The sequence below is a fragment of the Orussus abietinus genome, unplaced genomic scaffold (assembly GCF_000612105.2).
Source record: "Orussus abietinus isolate OABI.00-Male unplaced genomic scaffold, Oabi_2.0 scaffold15, whole genome shotgun sequence".
Taxonomy (NCBI): domain Eukaryota; kingdom Metazoa; phylum Arthropoda; class Insecta; order Hymenoptera; family Orussidae; genus Orussus; species Orussus abietinus.
The window spans coordinates 202,160-225,876 of NW_019396010.1; the positions used below are offsets into that span (position 1 = coordinate 202,160).

Consider the following 23,717-nt stretch of genomic DNA (forward strand, 5'->3'; position numbering starts at 1 on the left):
GAGGCTTAATTGATGGAAGAATGAGGCACCGAGAAAAAGTACCACCTCGTGGTATCGGCAAACGTAAGATCCTGCTAAGGCTTTTAAGGCGCTCGACAAATAGGTGTCAAGATGTATTTGTAAATTAGCGAAAAAAACCTGACATATCGAAAGGCAGCTGTAATTGAAGACGTCAGGTGATCGTACCTGTGCGACGCTTTCTACTCCGTCCGATCGAATCCGATCGTCGCTCGAGATTTTTCCTCGCGAGCGAGGCATTCGATTATATGCGTACTCGATGCACTCAACGCGTGTAGCGTAAAGAGTATACTCTACCTGTCACTTTTATCGTTATTTTTTAATATCTGTACACGTAACCAAGGTTTTGCCTCAATTTGGAGCCGGTCGATCAAGCTTTTACGTTTTCGTGTGGGCGATAAAGACATTTACGTTTTTATGTACGAGATATACAGGCCGATTTTTTTAACGACGTCCAATGCATTATGGATCATTCTCATTCTTTTCCCGCTCTTAATTACAGCGAAGCATTGATTCCTAATCGGATTGCCGCAACAAAAAAAAACGTATAAATGTCGTGGAAATCACTTCCCCTTCGCGCGCATACCCGGAGTAATCGAAAAGATTATCCCGCGTAATTAACAATTACTCCAGATAATATCACTCAAAGATCTATAAATACAAGAAAAAAATATATGAGCGGTTTTTAACTTTCATTTTTTTTGTTGTTGTTATTTTCGCGTGGAGCAAGGGGTACAACCTTTTTGCGAGTAAACGAGTCGTAAGCAGACATTATACGGTAAATCACTGCACCGAGTGATAACTCCGCTCGATAAGCGACCGCAAATTAGATCGTCCATTAAATCGTTTGACATGCATGGCGAAAGACGCGTTTCAGCCGTCGATTACGTCGGGAGCGATACGGTTAAATAATCGTATAATTATTTACTGTCATTTTAGTAGCGATTTTGAGCGATCACGCGAAACAAACCTCTCGAGTGAAATTCGCAAAAAGGAATTACCAGGAGATGCGCTTCTGGTGAAGTTCCATTCTGGCGTCCCCGAGAACCCGCGATTATCCTTCCATTACGCGATCGAGGGTGGTTGATTATCCAACGATTGATTCGTAATCGGCTGATTAAGTCGGTACCACTCGTTACGTCAAGATCGCCGTTCGAGCGGTACTCACCTCCCGTTGATCCCGACTACTTTGAATAACATGGAACTGGAAGTCAAGGCCGGCCAAAAGAGTCCACGGTTCTTTATATTAATTCGCGGCCTCTTCGGGGCCTGAAAATGATCTCGGGTGACAAGCAGTGGCATTGAACGACGACCGAAAACCAAGGGCAACGGGTCTCGAGACCTATTTAGTCTCTAGGATCCGTCAACCGGAATCCTCGGACGATTGTTGGAGTTTGGCAATTTTGGCGCCACATTTCCGTAAATGAAATCGCTAACACCTTATCGAGAACGTGGATGGCACTTTGACAATTGCCGGCGATGATCGGTGATCGATAATCCACGGTTAAGCGAGACGTCGCCGATACCGTAGCGTTATAATAGCTTCAAGGCTGTCACCTTTCATTTACATAACCGGGCATGTGTTCGCGTTATTTTACCTCCACGCCTCGGTAATGAAAAACGATCTGGAAGCGGGTTCTCGATGACAACGGAGTAATCCTCTCGGCCGAGTCTTCAAAACAATGAATGTTCGCTTATTCACCTATGATACTACAAATTCACTCGACGCGTGTCCTTAGTTTGCGTTTTTACTCGATCCCGGAAACAAAAGGAATTCCCGGAGAGTATCCGTCGACGTCGAACGCCTTTACTTGCATATGTCTAAACGAAATCTCGTCGTCGACCCGAACAGTGCCAACGAGGATATTCCTGCGAAATTGCTTTGTTAAATATTCAGTTTCAGGCAGCGAGAACGAGTGATACGCGATATCCTGTCCGAGAAGGGATAAAATACGAGCTCGCCCCAATCGAGCCGATCTTGTCGACGAAAACGGAGGATAAAATAACTCGTCCGACTACATACGCCACGTGCCACCTTTGCTATTGTTGCTAACTACCTGTTGGCGATATGCGGACCATTTCATGGCTGGTGAGCACGTAATAACGGAAGGGAAGGTAAAGCCTGATCGATATGTCCGATAGAACTATCAAAACGAGTAGCGAGGTGTTAAAACGACAAGCCTCAATGTTCCCTTAACGAACCCATGAATCTTAAAGAAGAGAAGAAGATTCACGATTTGTCGATCGCAAGAGCAGAGCCGAAAACGAGCGACGAATCATGAATGGAATGTAACTCGCTTGACTTCGTGATTTCATAACGTTGACAGCGGGGTCGGTTGTTCATTGCGATGTATTTTATCGCTCCTCTGATACGGCCGAGTCAGATACAAAGCGTTTGTTTCGCGGAGCCATTTTCGTTGGCAAAAGTGAGGACGTCTCCGACTCCAACGAGGTGATAACATTTTTGGCCGACATATCTCTCGCGCCTAGGTGACACATTGTTGCGAGCTTTTCGAGAATCCTGTTCTGTTTATTCGTAACGACACGTAAACGATCGCGAGAATCATGCCGGCGAATTCGATAACGAGTGTTTTCGCGATAACGAGCAAAATGCGACCGGGGACGGTTAATGAGACCCAATAGGGAAAACCGTAACGACCAGTCGGTGCAGAGTTCACTTCCTAATCGGATTCAATGGGAAAATAGTCGTTGGTACCCTTTTCAAGCATGCTCGTAAATGGGGTATCACGAGACCGGATGATAACGACCCTCTCGGTTGCGGTATCATCTCCTGTCAGTACGCCGACCGTTCACGGACCGTTCACGGACCGTACACGGACGGATCGGCGGTGCCTTTCGACCTCGTCTGGGAAAATATCCACCGACCTCCACCCCCGCGTTCCAATGGAAAAAGTGAGTAAGAAGCGACACTCAATTTGCATCCGAGAGATAAATAAGACATCGGTTCAAAGGAGGAAACTACAAATCCCGAAGCTAGATTCGATCGGCGTTTCTCCCTTGTCGGGAAGTGGAGGTCGCCTCCTGGCAAAATGGCGAAAGACGAAGACTCGTAGGATCGGGCGAGGTGCAAGGTTCCGGGGATACGAGTCAAATCGAGTCAAGATTTCCTCATTTGCATGCACCGCAGGGAGGGCTTGACAGGCTAGAGTCGAGCCTCTTGAGAACGGACGCCGCCGGGAATGAGCTCACTGCTCGCAGCCACCGCACCATTTGCGGTTTTCCTATCGAAATCGGTATTAATTACTACACATGGCCGCGAGTAAGCGCAAATGTAAACCGACCGTCCAGGTGGTAATCCGAACTCGAATGCCGCTATTCCTGGCCAGGAACGCGACAGGGAGGAAACTCGGCTCGTCCCAAAATAGGACGAAACGTTTCTCTCCCACGAAATCTCGACCGCGAATGACTCCCATTGGTTGGGATTTTCAAATTTTACATTTTCATTTCACTCAACTCGGGAAATCGGCGGACTTTGTTTTTGCCCCAACGTGAGATAGCGACGGCAAAGGGTCTCTCGATTGAAATTTCCGATTCGAGGTCTCTTTGCCTCGAGACGATAAGGCGTTATCATTCGGCTTGCGCGCGACTCGATGCACTTTCCTTATGTACCGGAGGTATTTCCGAGGATGACATCGCTCAAATACTCGAATTTATAGAGATTCACTTGCCGATACGGAGTCGAATTTTTAATATTAGTATGTAACCGCGTAAATCGCTGAGGTCACTCGCAGTGGTCATTTTTAGCCTCTTGTCGGCTGTATGATCTCTTTCCAACGGGCTGATGAAGCGCTATCATCCGAGCGATTTGCCCACGTTTTCCCCCGACGGACGAACGCAGGTGACCGACGCACTCTCGTTCCTCGGTAATTGCGACGGATGTAATCGCTCGAGTTCATGACTGGCATTGTTAAAGCGCGCGGATGTATGTACAGAGTGTTCCGCTCGCAATCAACTCCTGACTGGCATGTGAAATTTTCGCCGTGGCGTGCAACCGGGCTCCTCGTATCTCTATCCGGGGTGAACGGCGTATCAATCGCATTAGTATCGATTCGTATAGCCGTGGCAACAAAGATCGTCGCGATGCCGGCAAGTGGCCGGATTTCTGAGGGACGCGAAGAGAAAAATTAGCCAGGAAAAGGGCCGTTTCCTCGCGTTTTCGGAGTAACTTTCATCCCACGGTCAACTCTCGAACGGTGGCCATGTATGCTCGCGAACTGACACCCCGGTCAATTGCTCGTTGCATCGAGTACATTCGTGCCTCTGTAAGTACAGGAATAAGTATGAGACGTTAGCTACGTGTATCGTAAATTACTGTCAAAATCTATTGCCAACCACTCCTTTCTGTCAGTCTTTAAAATTCATTTTTTAATTACAAAAGAAAAGTGCATTTTTATTCCGGAGTATGCGTTGTTGCAATCGCCAATAAAATCGACCGTCGGTACGGAAAATGCAGGTGCGGCTTTGAATAACCAGTTATTGGAGAATTACATTGTATATTCAAAATGTAAGCTACAAGAGGCAACGATTAAAGTACAATACCACCTTGCAAAAAACCGCGCATCACGGAAAAAAACAAAGAGCGTACGTCGAGGGTTAAAACTCAAAAAGCGTAACATATTCTTAAAAGCTGCATCTGCGTTTTTCATTGGCTTCCAGGCGCAAGTAAACCGTGTCGGATATTTTTGCCGATAGGATCACGTAGAAGACCTTCGAGCAAAAAACACATCATTGACTAAAAAAGGCTAATTAGGTCAGTATCGTATTCGAAATCGATAGTTTCAAGTTTCTGCCAGCGTCATATGCGGTAACCCAATGATGCACCAACCTGAGCTCAAAACGGGGGTCTCGTTTAACGAAAAGCGACTCTTCCTTGATTATATATAAAAAAAAAAAAATACGGCGCCCTTAACGGCAAGAATGGTCGATGTCCATTGATTATGAAAAACGATAACTCGCAATGAAATCCGGCTTTGCGCGGTTCAGCTCGGAAAAACATAACAGCGATAGATCGGGCATGGAGACACGCCCTATACGTTTACAAGTATATATAAGTAGGTCTTCGTACATACGCGACATGCACGGGCAAGAGCACGTATACGTGGTAGATTTCCCGCGCGTACGTACATACAAGAGCAAACGCGCCCTCGTATCGTGTCCTTACCGTCATGCGTAGTTGCGTATTACGATGTGCAGTATACGAAGCGAATGGCGATAAAAAGGAATGAAATATAATGGAGCATTCCGAGTTCGAACATTCGATGGTTAAAGGGCGAGGGTCCGCGCGACTCGAGAACTGACCTATCCCTCGCGCTCTACATCGACCGAGTCGGAATTACGCAGACGTCGCTATGACCTTATCGAATCGATCTTTCGGCCGACCTCTTGATTTCCTCCCATTGACTCGGATTTTCTACTACAGCAAACGATGCACTTCGACCCACGCAAACGATTCAACTGGGGCAGATGACTATCCCGATCAAAAGTGGACCGGAGCCGAGATCGAGTCTAGCTCGACGACTCTTTGAAAACCAAGAAAAAAAAAATAGACCATTAAACAAATTTCTTTCCCCATCGTATCGATTGATAGTTAATGAAATTAGAAACTAATTCGATAATTCGTAAAGAAAAACTGCATCTAACGTTCCTTTAACGAGGACATTATTACGGGGAGTATTTTTATAATCGGAAGACCTGCAATTGTGATTTTTTTTTATCCCTCGAACGATGTACTTAAGGACGACAGATGGTAAACGAACGTCTTATGGCACTTAGGCCTTAAAGTATGTCAATGCTCGTCGTAAAGGATACGCATGAATTGTGCGCCGTTTCGCGCCACTTAGAGGCTCGTATTAAATCGAAATCCTCGTACGTACCGTTTGCTCTCCGCATTGTTTCGAGGCGATCTTATTTTTCTTCGTTTCGTAGGCGTGTGCGCGAAGTGCTCGTTAGAGGACCGAGGTTACAATTTAAAAGAAGAAAAAATCTCGCCTTCTCGCGAGGTCCCTACGAATCGGAAGGCCTCACCTTCGGCCGACAATTAGTCGGCCTAAGAGGCGGTCGCTCGATTTAACAAGTGCCAGGAACTCCATAATATCGACACCGACTCCATATCTGGAGGCTAATCGCCGATAGAAATTCAAGTCGCTCCACCGGACTCCAATTTCCCGATCTGGGAGTCCTTACTGATCGCGATCCGCGCCTCGGGGACCACTTTTGCCGAGTAAAACACCTAGGATCTTGAGCGGTTTCTTCTTCCGAATGCTCGTTAACGAACGAGTTCCGCAACGAGGTCGCAAATAAATTGCCAAACAGTTCCTAGATAAGAGATAAATAAGACGGTGTAACATAACGTAACGTTGAATAGCATCCTTTCGCGGGAGCTTCGATGCCCGACACATTTAAGTCAGTTTGCTTTGATCGAGTGTCTCCATTTGCGGTCTCAACGAGCGTGCCATCATATCGGCACCTTCGACCGAATACCTCATCGCCACTCCTTTTGTTCAATTTTTTACCACGGATTATTCGTCCAGAAAAAAATGTGAAAATAACAAACGGTAATCCGCGACTGACATTCGTCCTGAATTTTTCACGATCTTTCTTTTGCTGCAAAAGTTTAATTGGCGTTACGATACGATGAGCTCTTCGGACAAAGGTAACGAGAAGCGCATCTACGTCTCGCTGCCCTCGAAGGGCTAATATCCCCCCCCGACTAATATCGTAGCATTCTCCGCAATACTTTGTACCGGTCTCCTTACATTCGTCCACTCGGAAACCGGAGCCGTGTCGCCACGGCCGAGGCGTTACGTTTCACTGGAAGCAAACGGTCCGTTAATGTTTGCATCTCGGTTAGCTTTTTTCCGTTCTTTTTCAGCCTCTCTCTCCATTTTTTTATCCGGCACAATAGGATCGTACGGAACCAGTTCTTGCGTCGACGACGCGTTCTCGCCGTTCTCGTCGCAGCCACTCGGCGACCCCTGAGAAAGCGGCCGCCATCTTTTTTCTCGGGACCGCGTCCTGCGCCGATAAGAAAAGCGTCCCGGGACGTCACCTCGGTGGAAATCCAGGAACCCGTCGACGCGCTTGACATGGCTTGTCATTTTGCGGGAGCGGAAAGACGCTTCTTCGGGTCCCCAGGAGTAAATACCATCCACGTGCAGCGCCTCGGTTGAGTCTCGGCAAATCTCCCGATACGCGCAAGAGTCTTTCCCACCGCGAATAGGTCGTTAGAAATTCAAAAGCTTTGAGAGCCGTTAACTATTATAGCATTGCCTACCTTCTACGAGACGACTGAAAGCCTCTGGCTGTGGAGAATGCTGGAGGTAGGCACGATTTTTCAGGGACGCTCGAATGTCGCTCCACGTCGACGCCTCTGGACCCTCGTCATCAATTTCCGGCGAATCGACCCTGCAAAAGAGACGCTTTCGTCACCAGAAGTAGGGTGGACAACCAACGGAAGATATCATGGAAAATCGCTTGCCGACGAATAGTGAAAGACGAAGCGTCCGGGAGGAGCGCTGTTACTCGCATTGAATTTACAATTCGAATTGTAAAATCCTGTAATGCGCATATGCGTTGCCTACACACTTTGTGTCTAGAGTATGTTGGACTGATTTATAGCCGCAGTCGTTGGTACTTGGCGTGGTATTCTATGCGTTAACATTTATCGGGTTTCGGTGAGATACTTTACTTTAAGCATTGAATATTGACTTAGTCATTGTACATTGTATGCTAATGAAGATACGAAGAAGGTGCATGCGAAAAAAATCTTCCGAACCGCGGAAATTTCACGGGAAGTAAATGGTATGGAATTGTTGGACGATTACTTGTCAATGGATAATGTAAGGCCAGATGACTGGAAGGATCGCCTCGGAAGGACATCCGGGTGCTGGAAGGAGCCTCGTTATGATCAAGCTACCAGGATGCAGATTATCTGGAAGAAATCGTTGCCATACCGTCGATAAGCTTGCGATAATTCCGAAGCGGAGAGGGGACGCCTCCGGGAAGGCCATTAAACTTCCACCGCCATTTTGGCGCAGGAGTTTCTGGAGGTCCTACGATTTCGGCAGACCGGATGCGATCCGGTAATCGTGCACGTGCTCCAGCGGATATCTTGACGATCCTAAAGTGTATCTTGCTCGTCCCTGAACCTGCAAGAATGGCTTTTGCCGGTAGGAGCCTATATAAGACCGCAAGCGTCCTATCACAAGGCGCAGTGTTGGGTTACCGCCGGAACGACGACAACGAAGATCGTTTTCAAATACCGGGAAGACAGTCTCTCCCCCGGAGAAAGATCCAAACGATCCGTAAGAGGACGAAGATCGGATCAAGCGGTGTCATCGGCAGCGATCCTTGGACGGTGCCTCGATTTTTTGACTATTTAAGGAGCATCCTCGCCTCTTCGAGGTTCCCTTAGCGCGAGGGCTGATCCGGTTTGATTTTATTCTCTCTGTCGATTCCATTCTCGGGGTTTATTTTTCGGACACCATGGAGACTGTGATAGTGACCAAGATGGACAAGGCGAGGATCGCGGAAAATGATCAGAGGAAGACTGGATTCGCCAAGGATGCGCCGAAAGTCCTGAGATACACGGTAAGGGCTCGTGATCGACGCCGCAAAGTACGCCCTGGAAAAAAAAAACGTCCATTAAAATTGTTTCTGAATATTAAATCATTATGGACTTGCTATGTACGCGATAAATAATTCAGTCCTGATATAAGCATTACTTGTAATGTAAGAAAAAAAAAGGTCGTTCCAGAGTAACAACTAGGAATTACAATAACAAATTTCATAGCGCTTCGTCGAAACGATAACAGTCAAGTAGGTAATAAAGGTGCATTTCATGGGCACCCTCGAGTCTTCTTCTTTTTGTGATTACTCCAGTTGAATTCCTCGACGATCGTTAATCGTGAGCAAAGAAAAGACTTCTAAACTGTTCGCACTCTCTTGTTTCAATTAAAAAAATGAAACGTTTCGGTATCTAATGCCGATATCAGGCAGATGCCGTGAATGTGTCATCTCCGGTATTTGTCAATGGCAGCTCAACTTTTTATCCGGCACCATTTTTCGCGATATCATCGTCATCGCGATATTAAGCACAAAGTGTCAAAGTACCAAAATCACATGACAATCGCGACGTAATCTTTAGGCGCTGAAGCAAAGACGTTGATTTGACGATAGCAAGTATCACAGAGATCACTGGATATTCGGTTAAAATCCAATCTCGCGAAGGCTTCGGCGCCTGAAAATTGAATTGAATTAAAATGAATTTAATATGAAGGAGAAACCCGAGTTTGCATAAATCATTCCGATTCGTTCGATTTGCCTAGCGGGGCATTTTAAGTGTAATTTACCTCGAGATATCTTTCGCGAGTAGGCGGATCGTCTTAATCACTGTGGAGATAATCGACGCAAGTACGGGTGGATACATTGATAACTCGTAACTGGAACGCCGATCGAGGACATCGCGATTGCCTCCGAATGCAGGAGAATCGTCGAGAGAATAAAGCGAGCATTGTCGCTTCCATAATTCGTATGATTGGGCGTAATACGTTGCCAACAATGGGTGCATACGTTGCAGAACTTGCGCAACGTTTACGAGAGTATGCGAATGTACCCGGGATGTGTTTACCAACGACATCTAACGAACGGCACGCGGAACGCGAATACGCAATTGCGCGCGTGTAACGGTAGAAATGAATAGGAGGGCCCAGAGACTTTCGTACGTACACTTTGTCGTCGATGACTAAATCGCAGGCAAACACGAAATGACCGCGACGCGAATGATAATATTTCCTTTGCCTTGTCCGTGTCACCCGACGCTAGCTTGAATTGCCACGGTCAATTGTTCCGGAAAATAAGAATAAATTACCCTGTCTAATATGTCCAGCCGAGACGAGACGACCCGAAAACCCGCATTCGTACGTATGCGCTGTTAGAATCTATGAATCTATCTATGAATTGCGAAAAATTAGAAATTAGAAATTCGGCGGGGCGACGGAAGTCTTATCACTTATTGCATAATTTTCTGCAAATTTAGTTTCTCGCCCCTCGACGTATCTTCGGTTGTTCCGATTGGTTTTAATTTCAATCACAGCTGGCCGACTCGTCCAACGACCCGAGCATGGACTACCATATCCAGGTGATCACACCGGATGACGCCCCGAGGGTGCTCAAGTTCCTCAAGAGGTTCTTCTTCAGGGACGAGCCCCTGAATTACAGCATCGAGCTGATCCCACCCGGAGAGAACAGTACCTGCGTCGAACTCGAAGAGTACAGCATAAGCTCGATCGAGGAAAATCTAAGTCTTATGGCCGTTTCAACGAGCGGCGCGGTCATTGGGGTTTGTTTGAACGGTAATAGAGCGGAACTGCCAAAATGTACGTACCGGTTACATCTCGTCTCGTTCGAACGAAATTTCATTTTCTCCCACGGTGTCTCGCGAGTTCTGGGACATCCTATATCACGTGGGATTTGATTCGCCGATAAACGCGCCACCTTCGTCTTATTTATGGACATAATGACCGCACGATCGTAATCGCCGATTACGTGGGTACCGCGAAACCTGCTGGCCTTGATTCGTTAACGGGTTTCGGGAATTCGTGAAAAATCCCGGCGATTGGGTGATTTGTCGGATGCAAGGGCAAAGTACGATAGGCGGTGGTAATTCGCGTTGCGAGGAAAAGTAACTGCCGTGTAAACGTTTGTCTAATCGGGGCGACTTAGCCGGGTAATTTGACTCGAGCGTATTTCCAGGCGATTTTAATCTTAACGCGCGTAATTAATACATATTAAGGAAAAAATGAAAAAGGGGCGGATCAGCGGGGTATAATTTCCCGCATTTCCAGGAGCTGTCAGTTTCCAATGGTTTATCCCCCGGTGGACTTTAACTTCTGTCGGACTAATTATTTTCCCAATGATGGACGAATTCCCTGCCAAGTCGCTGCGTTGTATTTAATTCTGCGCGCCTTAGACTCTCAATATCGGGACGAAAGGATCTCGCTTTCAGCTGGCATTACTCGCGATAACGATTGGAAAAGTCCTCGGTTGAAAGCACGACTCTTTGACCGCGGCAACGTATTTGCGCGTATCGCCACATCTTAATTTGTACTTACGCGTCGATTTCGATCGTCTTACCCAACGATCCTTTGGGCGTAGGTCGAACCAGCGCCCCGAAGGATGCCGAGCCCGATTACATCGCCGATTGTGCGAATCCGAAGTTCAAGAAGGTCCTGAAATTGCTGTACTTCCTGGACAAGCAAGTCACGGCCACCGGAAGGTACACCGGAGAAAATGGAGTGGAACTCAGGATCATCTCCGTCGACAGCAACTGGAGAGGCCGGGGTGTAGCCAGAGCTCTGATCGAGAAAACGATGTAAGGACTGTTATTACTTACGAGCACGCAAATCAACGCTATGTCGACGCACTAACAATAAGTACCTGCACGAGTCGGGTAATTTACGGTAACCACGGGTCCGTCATTCGTTATCGGCCGGTAAGATTATAGAGACGAAGAACGGCCTCGTTGACGACACGAGTCGCTGTCCAAGATGAATTAAATGGGAAAAGTATGTAAACAAGGAAATCATCAGCCTTGTACCAAGTCGCTTGTCGTGAAGTTGCGGATTTTAGCGGTTTCTTAAACGGGAACGCTGTCGAGGAAAAGTCAAGTGACATAGTTTATCGTGTGAGATATAAGCAAATTATATAATAGGTGTAATATTATATATATATATATATTTCCTACTTAATTCTTTTTTCGTAAGAGGCGTGTTGTTTCGTGGGTACCAGTTCCGTGAAGATATCAAAGTGGGATTTCGCAACCGAGTTATTCCTACTCGTTCTCCGAGTGCTGGAAAAAAACAAAAATGACACGTTCATCATTGCACACTTATGGAAGTAAAAATATCTTACGTGTTATTGGGATTTTCTCGTGTTTGCAGAGAGACGGCGAAAGAACGGGGCTTTTCGATAATTCGCTGCGACTGCACGTCCGTGTTTTCCGCCAAATTGTGCGCCAGGATTGGCTTCGAAAAAATTTACGAGTTAAAGTACGAGGACTACGTAGACGAGGAAGGAAAGCCGATTTTCTCGCCCGACTCGCCGCATACATCTGCGACATCGTACACGAAAAAGCTGTAAGAAGAAGAGGGAAAAGTGCCGCAAATAATGGAAGATTGATCCACGGCCGTGATTTCGTAAATTATCGTAAAGTTACGCACGACGACGAGGCAACTTAGAAATTTCATCGAGATGTTAAGTACTGGACCGTGTAGTACCTACGTAAATACGAAGAGAATTAATCTTAGAGAGATTTCTAAGTAACTAGTGAAGCTGTATATATTCCGTATAGACGACTATTCTCTTTGCGTTTATTTAAATGTCATGTACCGTAAAATCCTTTTTTAGGAGTGCTGCCGAATAAGGCAGTCAATTATATTTTACCGAGTGTTAAGTCAACGACCTGTATTTTAATTTGCACTTTTATTCGTAAAGCGCATTGCATGCTTCTTAAACATCGTTACGTATCGATAAATAAGACCATGTCGACCAAAAGTCATTTGACGAAGCCCTGTGGTGGAAAGTCAATGATTTTCATTGGCATTTAGTGATGTCTACCTTCTATCGGGAAGCCTGGTGAATGTACTTTATAAGAAGGATTGTTATATGATACCTGCGTCAAAGAAAAAAAATTAAATTCAAGGATCTTTGGCATTTCGAAAGTTACTTACATAGATGTAATCACGCACTGTGACGCAGTTTATTATTATTTTGTATGATACTGCGTAAGAGTAGCACTTTGATTAAAATTAACCTTTGAGGGGATGCCTAAATAATCATATTTTCCATATTATTCTATGGGCTTGGTCTCTTGCACACTACTGAGATACTTCTTGTTCCTAAACTCTTTTTTGTATCGAGCGCTCTTCTTCATTGCTAATTTTTCCTCCGCGTGCGCTTTTTTTAATATGAAAAGAAATAGAAATGCAGACCCAAATGACGATACCACAAGACACACGAGGGCAATCGTCACGTTCCTCATTTTCTTAATTCCTCTAAATCCATAATAGTTATTTTCGTAATCCACTGGATTCGTATCTTCTGCCTCGACTTCCCATTGGTAAGGATTGGCATATACTCTATTTCACAGGAAATAACAATGGTAATAATTATTATATTAATTTAAATCGCGTATAACGTACACTTTGTGCGGAGAACCACCCACTCCAGAATTCTGGCACTTCGGTTGCATATCGTATTGCCTCTTTGTATTTTCTTTACTTAAGATTCTGTAAGCTTCGTTTATTTCTACAAAATCGTTGTGATTGCTTTTACCAGTTGCATCGGGATGTAACTGGAATGTATAAAATGAGTTGTTTATTTACGCGTATTCTTTTAATCGGGAATATATTTTACTTATATAAAATAACATTCTGTACAGCTCACTTCCTTAGAGAGCTTTAGAAAGGCCTGACGAATCTCCTTTTGCGAAGAATTGGGCGAAATGCGTAGCGTCTCGTAATAATTCCGCGGACATCTTCAACAGAAATCCATTTAATTGCTAAGTTTGTCAGAATATATAGAAGGAATTAAATCAAGCCTTGAATTTCACTCTCAAAATTCAAACATTTTTCGTCAAACGTTGCACAACTGCGAGACATATACGAACTAACCTTTGACTTCGAGCTCTGTAATATCTGCAGTATAAGAACATGTTGGGCTTACATAAACGAGCAAGTGGGTACATTTTAATGACGGTTAAAAGCATTGCGTTGTCAAGGAGAGTTCTTTTCCGAGTGTATCGTTACTCAACGTTTTGGATGAAAGATGCAGAATTTTCTACGCGCTTCTTTTTGGCTGCCAAACATGTGAATACAGCTAATTCCTGCGTAACGATAATATTAGATCGAGAGCATTGCCAGGATTAGCCGGATTAGCTGGCAAACGGTTGCTTCACGAGTTAGTTGACATCGTTCGTCGATCATCCAAAACTAAAGACAAATAAAGTACAGCATTTTACACAGCAGGCAGAGTACGACGACGATTTGAATTCATATTAAGTCGCGCGCTGTTGCTACTGATCGCTACCGCGGTCTGCGCGCGCAGATTCCATCGACCAATCAGCGTTGCCCGTGATGGAAGATGGCGCCCTATCAATTTATGCTTTTAATCCATTTTCTTTACGATATCATCTCCATAACCGGATATATACCATATACCGGAATTGTTAGATGTTACAGAAAGACCGAATATGAACTTAGTAATAATCGATAAAGATATTTGCAATTTACCCATCGAGCGGTACGACCGTCTCGTTGAAGTTACCGTTCCGTTTCAGGTGGCACGTCAGTCGAGCCGATTATTTTACCCAAAGTTGCCGGTCTTCGAGATCCAAACCAATGGAATAAAATTGTTCGCGGGAAGGGACGGCACGTAATGACATTTGCGCGAAATCTTGCGCCTGCGTATGCACATTACGCGGGATGTCAAGGGACGTTTTCGTTTCGCGTTACATTGTTTTTTAGCATAATTAGAATGAAAACTAATTTGCGGAGGATTTAAATAACTTACCGTGACAAATCGCCTCTTTTATTTGGCAGTAAAATTAATCGAACATTTTGGCGGGACCGTGCATCCCTCTAATTGGTCTGAAATTGTTGGTAAAGGATTGATACCGGCAGTGAACCAATCGAAACGATTCTTTTAGTAAACATTAAATTTTTTACCGGAGAATTCCCGCCTAACCAGCCTCACAGCTGTTTCGGTTCTTGTACGGGTCCTCATTGACTCGGCAAGCCGCCCCAAGACCGTTTCTTCACTCTAGAAACGTAAAGCCTCGTCATGCCTCTGAAATTCACGACAAAGGAGAATGTCCAGCAGGACGGTAACAAACAATTAGAAAATAATCACATAGACAGTAAAGTGAGTATTTAAATTATAAGACGTTTTTCTATAATGTTTCAATCATTAGGAATCATTTATTATACTGCCTAAATAATCATTTATATTCTTTGCTACCAAATACTCATTTTGATCCGAAACAGTTATATATCGATTATTGGTAATCACAGAAGGATGGGTGTATTTCATTGTAATGAACTAACATTTTGAAATGGACTGAACAACCGATTAACTAATATAATACTTTTGATTTATTTTGTTTCAGTAGATCTTCTATTTCTACTATTTAGTCCAAATTTAATACTCTTTGTTATTGATTAATAAACATTGACAGAATTAAGACATTTTATAAAGAATAACTACTGAGTTAAATGCAGTAGTAGAATCATCTCTCGATGAGTCACTTTATCCGGTCATGGAGGTCTAACTGATTAATCTAATCGGAATATCCATGTACAAATATTGAAATATTATGTTATTACACAATGCATTGACACAGGTCTCGTTTTATTCAACTAACCCACCTATTGAGTTTAAACCTTGAAGTGCTTTTATAGTTCGTGCATTGGTATTTTAAGGTTAATATTCTCAATGCTACTAGGAAATAACTTGAGTTCTTCAGTTTAAACCTGAATTTGAAAACGCAATAAACATAGTTTAATGAACCAAACGTGTTAAAATTTTAAATACAGTTGTTTTTACTGAAGTGGTTAAATATCAGTTGTCATTGATACCGACAGAGCAAATCACCTTCATATTACATTTTTATTTAGATCATTGTTCAATATGCTCACATATATGTAATAACATGACACCAGAAATTATGGTTAACGATTGTGATGATTGGTCGTGAGAAGGTAAGTATTTAAAATACTTACAGATTTTTTATAGTATTTTCTTGTACTTATGTCACAGATATCAGTTATATGAAAGTGCCATGATAATGCATTTTTCTATGTAATTGCACATTTCATAAAATGCTTCGTTTGTGTCTGTTATGTAATTTGAATTAAAAAAAAAAAAGAACATTTCTGATAAGAAACTCAAGAAATGGCTGTAAATAAAAGATTTCATAATACTCTTTATAGTGTTTTTCTGTAACCAACAAAACGGTAATTTATAACATGGTATTTTCTGTTTCAGATATCTCCAAAGAAAGCTTGTATATCACCTAGAAAACGTTGTGCTTCCCCGGTGACTTCTAATGAAAATAAATTGACAAATGGAGTACGTTGATTATTTATGATTACTGATGTACATTTTATGACAATTCATTATTTTTCCTTTTGAAGAAAGTAACTATGTATGTTTTACCTAGGTTGAGAAAGAAAAAGCGGCAAAAAAATTGGACCAACAAGAAAATCAATTCGATCGTCAGCTGGAGCCTTTACTAAGAGAGAATCCACGCCGATTTGTGATCTTTCCGGTTCAATGGCCAGACATTTGGGAAATGTACAAGAAAGCAGAAGCATCCTTCTGGACTGTAGAAGAAGTAGATTTATCCAAGGTATATTACCAATCTAATTTAATTATCATATGGCAAACGAAAGATTTTTCATAGTTTTTACATGTTTCTTCAAACTAATAAATTACCTTTATATGTGTGCTATATTATAAAATTCTTTCACAGGATATACCTGACTGGCTCAGCCTAAAAGATGACGAACGTACATTTATTTCACATGTCCTTGCATTCTTTGCTGCTTCTGATGGTATCGTCAATGAAAATCTTGTAGAACGGTTTAGTCAGGAAGTACAAGTTACGGAAGCTCGATGCTTTTATGGATTCCAAGTGGCTATGGAAAATGTTCATTCTGAAATGTATTCTCTACTAATAGACACTTATATCAGTGATCCAAAAAAAAGGTAAATATTTTGTGCGTCTCCCCATTTTTACTGTCAAGAAATGTTTTCATAATACCCATGAATTAAATTACGTTTTTAGAGATTTCTTATTTAATGCCATTGAAAACCTTCCATGTGTCGCTAAGAAAGCAAACTGGGCACTAAATTGGATTAATCATGAATCCGCGACATTTGGGGAGCGTGTTGTGGCCTTTGCTGCTGTAGAGGGTATTTTCTTTAGTGGCAGTTTTGCAGCTATTTTCTGGTTGAAAAAAAGAGGACTCATGCCTGGCCTTACCTTTAGTAATGAACTTATTTCTAGAGATGAGGTATGAGAATACATTAGAATGAGTTTACTTATGATATAAAAAGTACCTATTCATTTATTACTTAATGTCATACCTATTTCTAGGGTTTGCATTGTGACTTTGCGTGTTTGATGTTTAAACATATTGTACAAAAACCGTCGAAAGAACGCGTTACATCCATTATAAAGAATGCCGTTGAAATAGAACAAGAATTTTTGACAGATGCTCTACCAGTTGAAATGATTGGTATGAACTGCAAACTCATGTGCCAGTATATTGAATTTGTTGCTGACAGGCTTCTGGTCGAATTAGGTTGTACAAAGGTACGTAATGCTCTTAGAAATGTTAATTATTTTTATTTGTGGTTTTATAAGAAATTAAACACCCTTATGATAAACTATATATTTTATGAATATACTTTTAGGTGTATCAATCAGAGAATCCATTTGATTTTATGGAACATATTTCCCTTGAGGGAAAAACAAATTTCTTTGAGAAGAAAGTTGGTGAATATCAGAAGTGGGGAGTGATGCAAAAGAAAGTGGAAAATACTTTCTCCATTACCGCCGACTTTTAAGCAACCTAGCAATGTTAATGCTTAAATATAAATTTAAGTATGACTAAACCTCTAAATCAATACCGAAATGGGCTGGCCCTCTGGAATCTGGTTTGACATGTACTTCAGAATTTTCAGTTGCATTGGATTCTAAGGTTCAGTACGTCCTTTATCTAATTCAACCTTCTGAAGCTGAACAAGTATAAATGAATTTTAGTAGAAAAGACTAAAAATTAGCTTTAATATAATTACAATTAAATTTGAAAGTATTTCCAATTAAAGAATTAGGAATACCATATGTGATTTTTTAAATTTACAATAATTGTTAAGTTTAAATTAATCCAAGAATCATGAATTATCTTGATTTTTCACTTGACGTTTGTACATATCATTTTACTACCTGATTAGGTATAATTTCAATGTGATTGCAAGAAATATGTCTGACTTGATCAAAAAGATGACAATTTTGTCATTCCTTGATTTAAATTAAATTTACCTATTTTTGACAACTGTATATTTGCGTGCAGTCCTTTTTCTATTTTATACAGATCTATATACTGACTGTTTAAAATGACACTAAACTTTCACTCTAATATGATTGTAAGTATGTACATATGATAATCAAAATAAAAAATGTAAATCATTTCATTACTTGTATTTATTTACATCATTATATAGTTAAGGCCTAACGTTTCAGGTGATGAAGTTAACTACAACCAGCTACCCAATTTCCATTTAATTGCAACTAACGCATAAAACATACAAAAATAGTGAACATTGGTCAAAGTTACCAATATTATCTAACTTGAACTTCAAAACCTTTCTTTAGTTTCTTAAGGTATTCTTGACGACAATCCATTTCATCCGCTGGTCTGTTGTATGGAACCCATATAGGTTCTCCAACAAAGTAACGTTTTGCTTTTATGTAATTCTAAAAATGAATAAAATATATAAGGATATATTTATAAAAAGATGGAGCATTAAAACAGTGTAACCTATTTTGCATTTTACATAATAGGGATTTTATAGACAGTAAAATTACACAGAAGCAAAAAGAAGCGATTACATTTGTATCCAGGGTGAATCGATGATATATGCCGCTAGGAATAATAATCAAATCTCCAGGAACAACTTCAATACGAATCCATTTGTCATTTTTGTCTCTCACATCAAAATATCCTGATCCATCGAGTACAAAACGAATTTCTTCGTCGGTATGAAGGTGTTCCGCAAAGAAGTTTTTTAACTTACACAAAAGATATTTCATTAATAACGGTTAATAACTTCACCCGCACGCTTTGACTGAAAACGAACGAAATACACACCTTTTCCTCATAATTTTCCAAACAGTCTTTAGAACACGTTATCTGATCCTCGTAGGTGTATCCCCGATCTTTTTTTAATTCATTTAAAAGTTCATCTTTTGAATGGTTCGCATGGTCGATCTTGAATGATAAAATTACAAACAAGTTTAATTTTAAATGAATTTACTTTTGATGAACATCTGCTGAAACAATGTATAACTCTAAGCCAAATATAAGGTGTAACTACGATTTTTTTACCTTAAACTGCTCGACACCAGTTAATTTAAACAATTCTGTCAGTGACACAAACTCTGGGGGTTCCTTTTGGTGTTCGAGTCGTTGATCCTCATCGGTATCATTCATATACCATGCGCGAACCATTTTTCAACTTTCAGAAAATGCAATAATGAATACCTCCGAATGTGTTAATTATAAAGGAATCAGCATAAAACGGATCTTTCGATCCGTAGAATACTGTATATCAGCGGGAACGATCGTTTCAGGAGGTTTATTCTACACGCTCAAAAAATTACGCGTTATCAATTTCATTGAACCGGATCGTGATGTATCGTGTACATACTTACGGAGTGCCCCACGCGTTGCTCAGCGTTGATATAGAAACTGCCCGCGCGTAGGTTCAAACGTATCATGGTTTTCGATGATTGATTTCGATTTCGACATTCGTCCCTCGCGTTCCTCACCATTCTCTAAACGAGTCACGACAAGTTATCACGTCGGTTGTTCCCGAGTCGTGTTTGCGATCCTGGCCCTCCGATTGGACGAAGTCGTCCTTTGTTGGGCCACCGGTCCGCATCGCGTTTTGCTAACGTTTGGATCTAAGTGCACGAGCCGCCGGCATTTTCCACCGAGATCCGGACAGAATGCAATCGCGCGACTCAACTCGTGAGCACTCTCCAAATTTATTTCTGTCGATACTGGCAATCCTCGGAATTGTCGAAACGCTGCACCGTTCAGCTCTGTTCCGGGTTCCGGCAGCAGCTTCTTTCAAAACGTTATTTCGGGTGGTCGGTCGCCGTGATTAGATTTCTTGTAAATAAAACTCGCGGTTGATAGAAAGTTGTGATGAGAAAGAGGGACTAGCAGTAATGGCATCCGCACTGGAGCAGTTTGTAAATAACGTTCGGACACTTTCATCTCAAGGTAACCTACGTTTGCTTCCCTGCACTCTTTGCCGTTTGGTAACGTAACCTCGAAAACCCCGCTTGGTTTGCGAGTGTGGCTTTGTCTATTTTTTCAACAGCGTCTACGTTCCGGAAAATGACTGCTTGTCAATTAATTATCAATTTTTCACTTTTTTTCCGAGTATTATCAAGTAAATGCTTCGGCGATATAATAACTTGGTTTGCCAAATATTTACTGCATAGAAGGTTCGTTCGCTGTATAAATTACTTAACGTCGATTTGTGCAATTTCAGGTTATTTTCGAGAGTTATGCGACGTTATAAGCAAGTCCACGGAAGTGCTTGTAAAGAATGTACAGCATTTAGATATTGTTCTGGAAACGTTAGATCTGCAACAACACTCTTTAGGTATCCTGGCGGTACTTTGTGCAAAATTTTCTTTATCGAATTCGAGCGGAGCGAGTACCCCCAATTTCCATAAGCACTTATTCAATCAAGTCCGAGAATTCATTCTTGAGTGCAACGCGGAACAAATTCGATTTGCCCCGGATACTTGTAAGTAATTCGAAGTAATATAGCTAAGTCAAAACGGCTAAATGAATGTGATTTATATAATAATATTAATCTCAGTATTATTATATAAATTCTATGTTGTAATTGATATTGAGTGTTCCGTGTATGTAGATGCAGAACTGTGTCATCTATTTACTCAGTCATTGGTTCAACAAGAAACGCCGATTCGAGGTATCGAGTTGCTGCGCCGTGCTATACGTAAGATCCAATTGTTCGACAATCTGTTGACATCTATACATGCCGATCTCTGCCAACTTTGCCTTCTCTCAAAGTGTTTTAAACCAGCACTTGAGTTCCTCGACACTGATGTTATGGTCATCAATCAAGAAGTTGGGCAATTTGACTCAAAATATTTCTTACTTTACTACTACTACGGCGGAATGATTTACACTGCTTTGAAAAACTATGATCGGGCGTTATACTTCTTTGAAGTTGGCGTTACAACACCTGCAGTAGCTGTGAGCCACATTATGCTTGAGGCCTACAAAAAATATATTTTGGTCTCGCTCATTTTACATGGAAAATTAATACCACCACCATATGCAAGTCGCGTGGTGAATAGGTTTATCAAATCCTTGAGTCACGCATACCAGGAACTGGCTACGGCCTATGCAACGAACAGTTGCGAAGCGGTACAAAGCATCATTACTAAATATCAAGACCTGTTCACACGGGACATCAATCTAGGTTTGGCTGAGCAGGTGCTCAGTTATTTATACAAAAAGAATATACAAAGGCTGACAAAGACTTTTTTGACTCTTAGTTTGAGCGATGTCGCTAGTAGAGTTCAGTTACCAGGACCTGCGGATGCTGAGCGGTATATTTTAAATATGGTAAATTTATATGTTCCTTTCAATTTTGCATGACTCTTAAATCTCCTATGTGGAAAACGATACAGTTTAAAGTTCAATTTTCTTGTAGATCGAAGATGGAGAAATTTTTGCCACGATAAATCAGAAGGACGGTATGGTAGTATTTCACGATGACCCAGAGAAGTATAATTCTCCGCGTATGTTAGCAAAGCTAGAGAAAGAGATGGCTGCTTGCGTCGAGTTAGACAAAAGAGTACTCGAGCTGGAAGAAGAAGTCATCGTTATGCCACAATATGTTCGAAAAGCCTGTGGACAAAATGATCAAGATGATCAGTCAACTGGCCCGCCATCGACAAATGTAACAAATGCTCAGGGCCAAACCAAACACAACACCTACTCTATGTAACATACATAACTACGTCATTGTGCGTTACCTTCATTAAAACGGAAAACAAAACACCTTGTTGAAGACCAAGCATGCTAAAAAACATTTTGAGGCCTGTTTTGGATGCAACTCTTCAGAAAAAGATGAACATTAAATAATTTTTTTTTGTCGAATTATTTAATAAAAACAATGGCGTCAATGAAAACCTTCCAAATTGAACAAGATAAAGAAAGGTGTAGAAATATGTTGAGTATATAAATAATCATTAAAGTGAAACGAGATTTCGTAAAATGATTAACTTTAAAATATTTGAACGATTATAAAAAGAAAATTGGGGTTACTTACCTCGTTTCAGTTTCTTTTTTGATATCAACGAAGAATTACCAAACACCAAAATGTAACACATTGCTATCGTACACAGAATGCTTGTAAAGAATTCTTTTCAACTATAAACAGGGTGTTTAGGATGTCTTGTAAAAGTTAAAGAACTATTGACAGATAGTATCCGAAACAGGTTTAGCGTGCCGATCTCCTGGCAAAATGTACATGCTATGGTTGGAATTGTGATATATAATAACGTGCCGGAGCGTTGTGATAAGGACTAAGAACATCATACTTGTTCGTACAGGGGCATTATATTACGCACATTTGGAAGCTGATAATGCACCAATGATTGTGCGAACAAACGTTACCGTGGAAGGAGAGACCGTAAAAGCGAATTTAACGTAGCTTTTAACGGTGGTTCATTGGTTGAATAAAACATTTTGAGTGTATGCATTACATACTAATGCTCAATGCATGAATACGGGGTGATATTCGCTTCAAAGAAAAACCAAAAGTGATCGGTTCATATAAAATTAAATACACAGAAGTAGCATGCCATAAGGTTGCTATAAACTTACAGAATAAATAGGAAACAAATAACTGAAGTAAACACCTTTATTATGTAAAGAAAAATTAGTTCTGCTTCACCCTCTTTTCCTAATACATCATGGAACATATGTTAGTTGTAACTTATATATTTTTCTCCAGTTTTAACGATTTCGCTGAAAACTCTGTCAAACACGATTTTCTGATTTTCGGTTCCATCGAGAAAAGTTATAGAATCACATAAATCCTTATTTCCTAGAATTTCAGCTTTGTGCTTAATATATTCTGGCCATACAACCCTTTCAAAGTAATCAGGAACATCTGGTGGATCGTACTTTCGATGTTTCCTTCGCCCCCAACATTGATCCTTGGTCAATGTCAAAAAGTACCTTAAATCGCATAAGTCGCAGATCGGTTTATAATTAAAAATTATAAATCCGTCTATGATCAAGATTCTAATTTTAGGCGTCTGCTCCGTATCTTCCAGTGATGAAGACTTAGTAATTTTCAATATATCGGAATGCATCTTTTCCATATCCAAACTTGTTACAATTTCCCAGTTATAATGCTTTAACTCTGGAACCTCAATGTGCCTGGGATCATCCTGTGCCAAAAAATAATCATCTTGATGTATACAGAGTGAATTCTTAAATTTTGAAGCGAGTTCTTTCGCCAGCGATGTTTTGCCACTGCACGTGGCTCCAGAAATACCAATTACCAACCACTTTGCCATGGTTATTTTCTAACTTTGTACTTCTGTTTGGGTAAAGCCTTATTCAAAACATTCTTTTGCTAAATAATTTTTACAAGCGGTTATCGCACATAGATCTTAAAACATAAATATGTACACCTCACCCAGAGATGGGTTGAGAGATTGATCACGGGTAGGATTACGCAGGATCACGTGTGATCACGCGATCGCGTCCTGTGTGAACCCCGATGGAGAGTGCGGACGTCTAACTTACTTACCACATCCTCCACCGAGG

General features: G+C 41.5%; 6 protein-coding genes and 2 long non-coding RNA genes across 14 annotated transcripts; 3 read left to right on the top strand and 5 right to left on the bottom strand.

Moving 5' to 3' along the window:
* The first annotated feature begins 2,741 nt into the window (after nucleotides 1-2,741).
* On the top strand, nucleotides 2,742-12,872 carry LOC105696437 (dopamine N-acetyltransferase). Of its 6 annotated transcripts, none has more exons than XM_012418883.1 (4): nucleotides 2,742-2,931; nucleotides 10,133-10,415; nucleotides 11,194-11,410; nucleotides 11,979-12,872. In XM_012418883.1, the coding sequence occupies exons 1-4, from the start codon at nucleotides 2,746-2,748 to the stop codon at nucleotides 12,175-12,177; spliced, it is 885 nt and encodes a 294-aa protein (XP_012274306.1). In that variant the 5' UTR covers nucleotides 2,742-2,745; the 3' UTR covers nucleotides 12,178-12,872. The 6 variants fall into 6 exon arrangements, with proteins under 6 accessions (XP_012274306.1, XP_012274307.1, XP_012274310.1 ...); XM_012418884.1 differs by having other exon boundaries at nucleotides 2,745-2,931; nucleotides 10,133-10,391; XM_012418887.2 differs by lacking the exon at nucleotides 2,742-2,931 and adding an exon at nucleotides 3,754-4,301.
* Nucleotides 4,337-8,079, bottom strand: LOC111674357. The gene is made up of 3 exons (XR_002762398.1): nucleotides 7,992-8,079; nucleotides 7,313-7,443; nucleotides 4,337-7,240 (listed from the first exon to the last, which is right to left on the bottom strand). It is a non-coding gene; the product is annotated as an uncharacterized LOC111674357 (long non-coding RNA).
* LOC105696443 lies at nucleotides 11,281-12,034 on the bottom strand. Its single transcript, XR_001103720.1, has 4 exons — nucleotides 11,950-12,034; nucleotides 11,783-11,887; nucleotides 11,476-11,687; nucleotides 11,281-11,393 (listed from the first exon to the last, which is right to left on the bottom strand). It is a non-coding gene; the product is annotated as an uncharacterized LOC105696443 (long non-coding RNA).
* On the bottom strand, nucleotides 12,865-13,959 carry LOC105696438 (dnaJ-like protein 60). Its single transcript, XM_012418889.2, has 4 exons — nucleotides 13,710-13,959; nucleotides 13,483-13,573; nucleotides 13,239-13,390; nucleotides 12,865-13,175 (listed from the first exon to the last, which is right to left on the bottom strand). Exons 1-4 carry the CDS (start codon nucleotides 13,802-13,804, stop codon nucleotides 12,887-12,889), a joined length of 627 nt encoding a protein of 208 aa, XP_012274312.1. The 5' UTR covers nucleotides 13,805-13,959; the 3' UTR covers nucleotides 12,865-12,886.
* A 587-nt stretch (nucleotides 13,960-14,546) lies between these two features.
* Nucleotides 14,547-18,160, top strand: LOC105696434 (ribonucleoside-diphosphate reductase subunit M2 B). 2 transcript variants are annotated; one of them, XM_012418876.2, is made up of 7 exons: nucleotides 14,547-14,958; nucleotides 16,081-16,164; nucleotides 16,256-16,444; nucleotides 16,568-16,803; nucleotides 16,883-17,111; nucleotides 17,195-17,413; nucleotides 17,515-18,160. In XM_012418876.2, exons 1-7 carry the CDS (start codon nucleotides 14,878-14,880, stop codon nucleotides 17,665-17,667), a joined length of 1,191 nt encoding a protein of 396 aa, XP_012274299.1. In that variant the 5' UTR covers nucleotides 14,547-14,877; the 3' UTR covers nucleotides 17,668-18,160. The 2 variants fall into 2 exon arrangements, with proteins under 2 accessions (XP_012274299.1, XP_023290208.1); XM_023434440.1 differs by lacking the exon at nucleotides 14,547-14,958 and adding an exon at nucleotides 15,491-15,794.
* Nucleotides 18,161-18,286: 126 nt separating this feature from the next.
* On the bottom strand, nucleotides 18,287-19,505 carry LOC105696442 (1,2-dihydroxy-3-keto-5-methylthiopentene dioxygenase). The gene is made up of 4 exons (XM_012418892.2): nucleotides 19,209-19,505; nucleotides 18,972-19,091; nucleotides 18,713-18,892; nucleotides 18,287-18,577 (listed from the first exon to the last, which is right to left on the bottom strand). The coding sequence occupies exons 1-4, from the start codon at nucleotides 19,329-19,331 to the stop codon at nucleotides 18,443-18,445; spliced, it is 558 nt and encodes a 185-aa protein (XP_012274315.1). The 5' UTR covers nucleotides 19,332-19,505; the 3' UTR covers nucleotides 18,287-18,442.
* A 138-nt stretch (nucleotides 19,506-19,643) lies between these two features.
* On the top strand, nucleotides 19,644-22,818 carry LOC105696432 (COP9 signalosome complex subunit 3). Its single transcript, XM_012418875.2, has 4 exons — nucleotides 19,644-20,111; nucleotides 20,386-20,646; nucleotides 20,776-21,497; nucleotides 21,586-22,818. Exons 1-4 carry the CDS (start codon nucleotides 20,057-20,059, stop codon nucleotides 21,880-21,882), a joined length of 1,335 nt encoding a protein of 444 aa, XP_012274298.1. The 5' UTR covers nucleotides 19,644-20,056; the 3' UTR covers nucleotides 21,883-22,818.
* LOC105696441 (nicotinamide riboside kinase 1) lies at nucleotides 22,787-23,638 on the bottom strand. The gene has a single exon (XM_012418891.1). The coding sequence runs from the start codon at nucleotides 23,462-23,464 to the stop codon at nucleotides 22,865-22,867; it is 600 nt and encodes a 199-aa protein (XP_012274314.1). The 5' UTR covers nucleotides 23,465-23,638; the 3' UTR covers nucleotides 22,787-22,864.
* Between the last annotated feature and the right edge of the window lie 79 nt (nucleotides 23,639-23,717).

What these genes read in the sequence shown, in the direction of transcription:
- LOC105696437 (XM_012418883.1), top strand. Translation starts at nt 2,746, where the DNA reads ATGCTCGTAAATGGGGTATCACGAGACCGGATGATAACGACCCTCTCG. An exon ending in CCCGCGTTCCAATGGAAAAA is followed by an intron (nt 2,932 to 10,132) that starts GTGAGTAAGAAG and finishes TTTCAATCACAG; the next exon opens with CTGGCCGACTCGTCCAACGA. An exon ending in TAGAGCGGAACTGCCAAAAT is followed by an intron (nt 10,416 to 11,193) that starts GTACGTACCGGT and finishes CTTTGGGCGTAG; the next exon opens with GTCGAACCAGCGCCCCGAAG.
- LOC105696438 (XM_012418889.2), bottom strand. Translation starts at nt 13,804, where the DNA reads ATGCTTTTAACCGTCATTAAAATGTACCCACTTGCTCGTTTATGTAAG. An exon ending in TTCTAAAGCTCTCTAAGGAA is followed by an intron (nt 13,391 to 13,482) that starts GTGAGCTGTACA and finishes TATACATTCCAG; the next exon opens with TTACATCCCGATGCAACTGG. An exon ending in GGTGGTTCTCCGCACAAAGT is followed by an intron (nt 13,176 to 13,238) that starts GTACGTTATACG and finishes CCTGTGAAATAG; the next exon opens with AGTATATGCCAATCCTTACC.
- LOC105696434 (XM_012418876.2), top strand. Translation starts at nt 14,878, where the DNA reads ATGCCTCTGAAATTCACGACAAAGGAGAATGTCCAGCAGGACGGTAAC. An exon ending in ATAATCACATAGACAGTAAA is followed by an intron (nt 14,959 to 16,080) that starts GTGAGTATTTAA and finishes TTTCTGTTTCAG; the next exon opens with ATATCTCCAAAGAAAGCTTG. An exon ending in ATCAGTGATCCAAAAAAAAG is followed by an intron (nt 16,804 to 16,882) that starts GTAAATATTTTG and finishes TTACGTTTTTAG; the next exon opens with AGATTTCTTATTTAATGCCA.
- LOC105696442 (XM_012418892.2), bottom strand. Translation starts at nt 19,331, where the DNA reads ATGGTTCGCGCATGGTATATGAATGATACCGATGAGGATCAACGACTC. An exon ending in TGGAAAATTATGAGGAAAAG is followed by an intron (nt 18,893 to 18,971) that starts GTGTGTATTTCG and finishes CTTTTGTGTAAG; the next exon opens with TTAAAAAACTTCTTTGCGGA. An exon ending in GATTCACCCTGGATACAAAT is followed by an intron (nt 18,578 to 18,712) that starts GTAATCGCTTCT and finishes ATTCATTTTTAG; the next exon opens with AATTACATAAAAGCAAAACG.
- LOC105696432 (XM_012418875.2), top strand. Translation starts at nt 20,057, where the DNA reads ATGGCATCCGCACTGGAGCAGTTTGTAAATAACGTTCGGACACTTTCA. An exon ending in TCGGACACTTTCATCTCAAG is followed by an intron (nt 20,112 to 20,385) that starts GTAACCTACGTT and finishes GTGCAATTTCAG; the next exon opens with GTTATTTTCGAGAGTTATGC. An exon ending in AGCGGTATATTTTAAATATG is followed by an intron (nt 21,498 to 21,585) that starts GTAAATTTATAT and finishes ATTTTCTTGTAG; the next exon opens with ATCGAAGATGGAGAAATTTT.
- LOC105696441 (XM_012418891.1), bottom strand. Translation starts at nt 23,464, where the DNA reads ATGGCAAAGTGGTTGGTAATTGGTATTTCTGGAGCCACGTGCAGTGGC.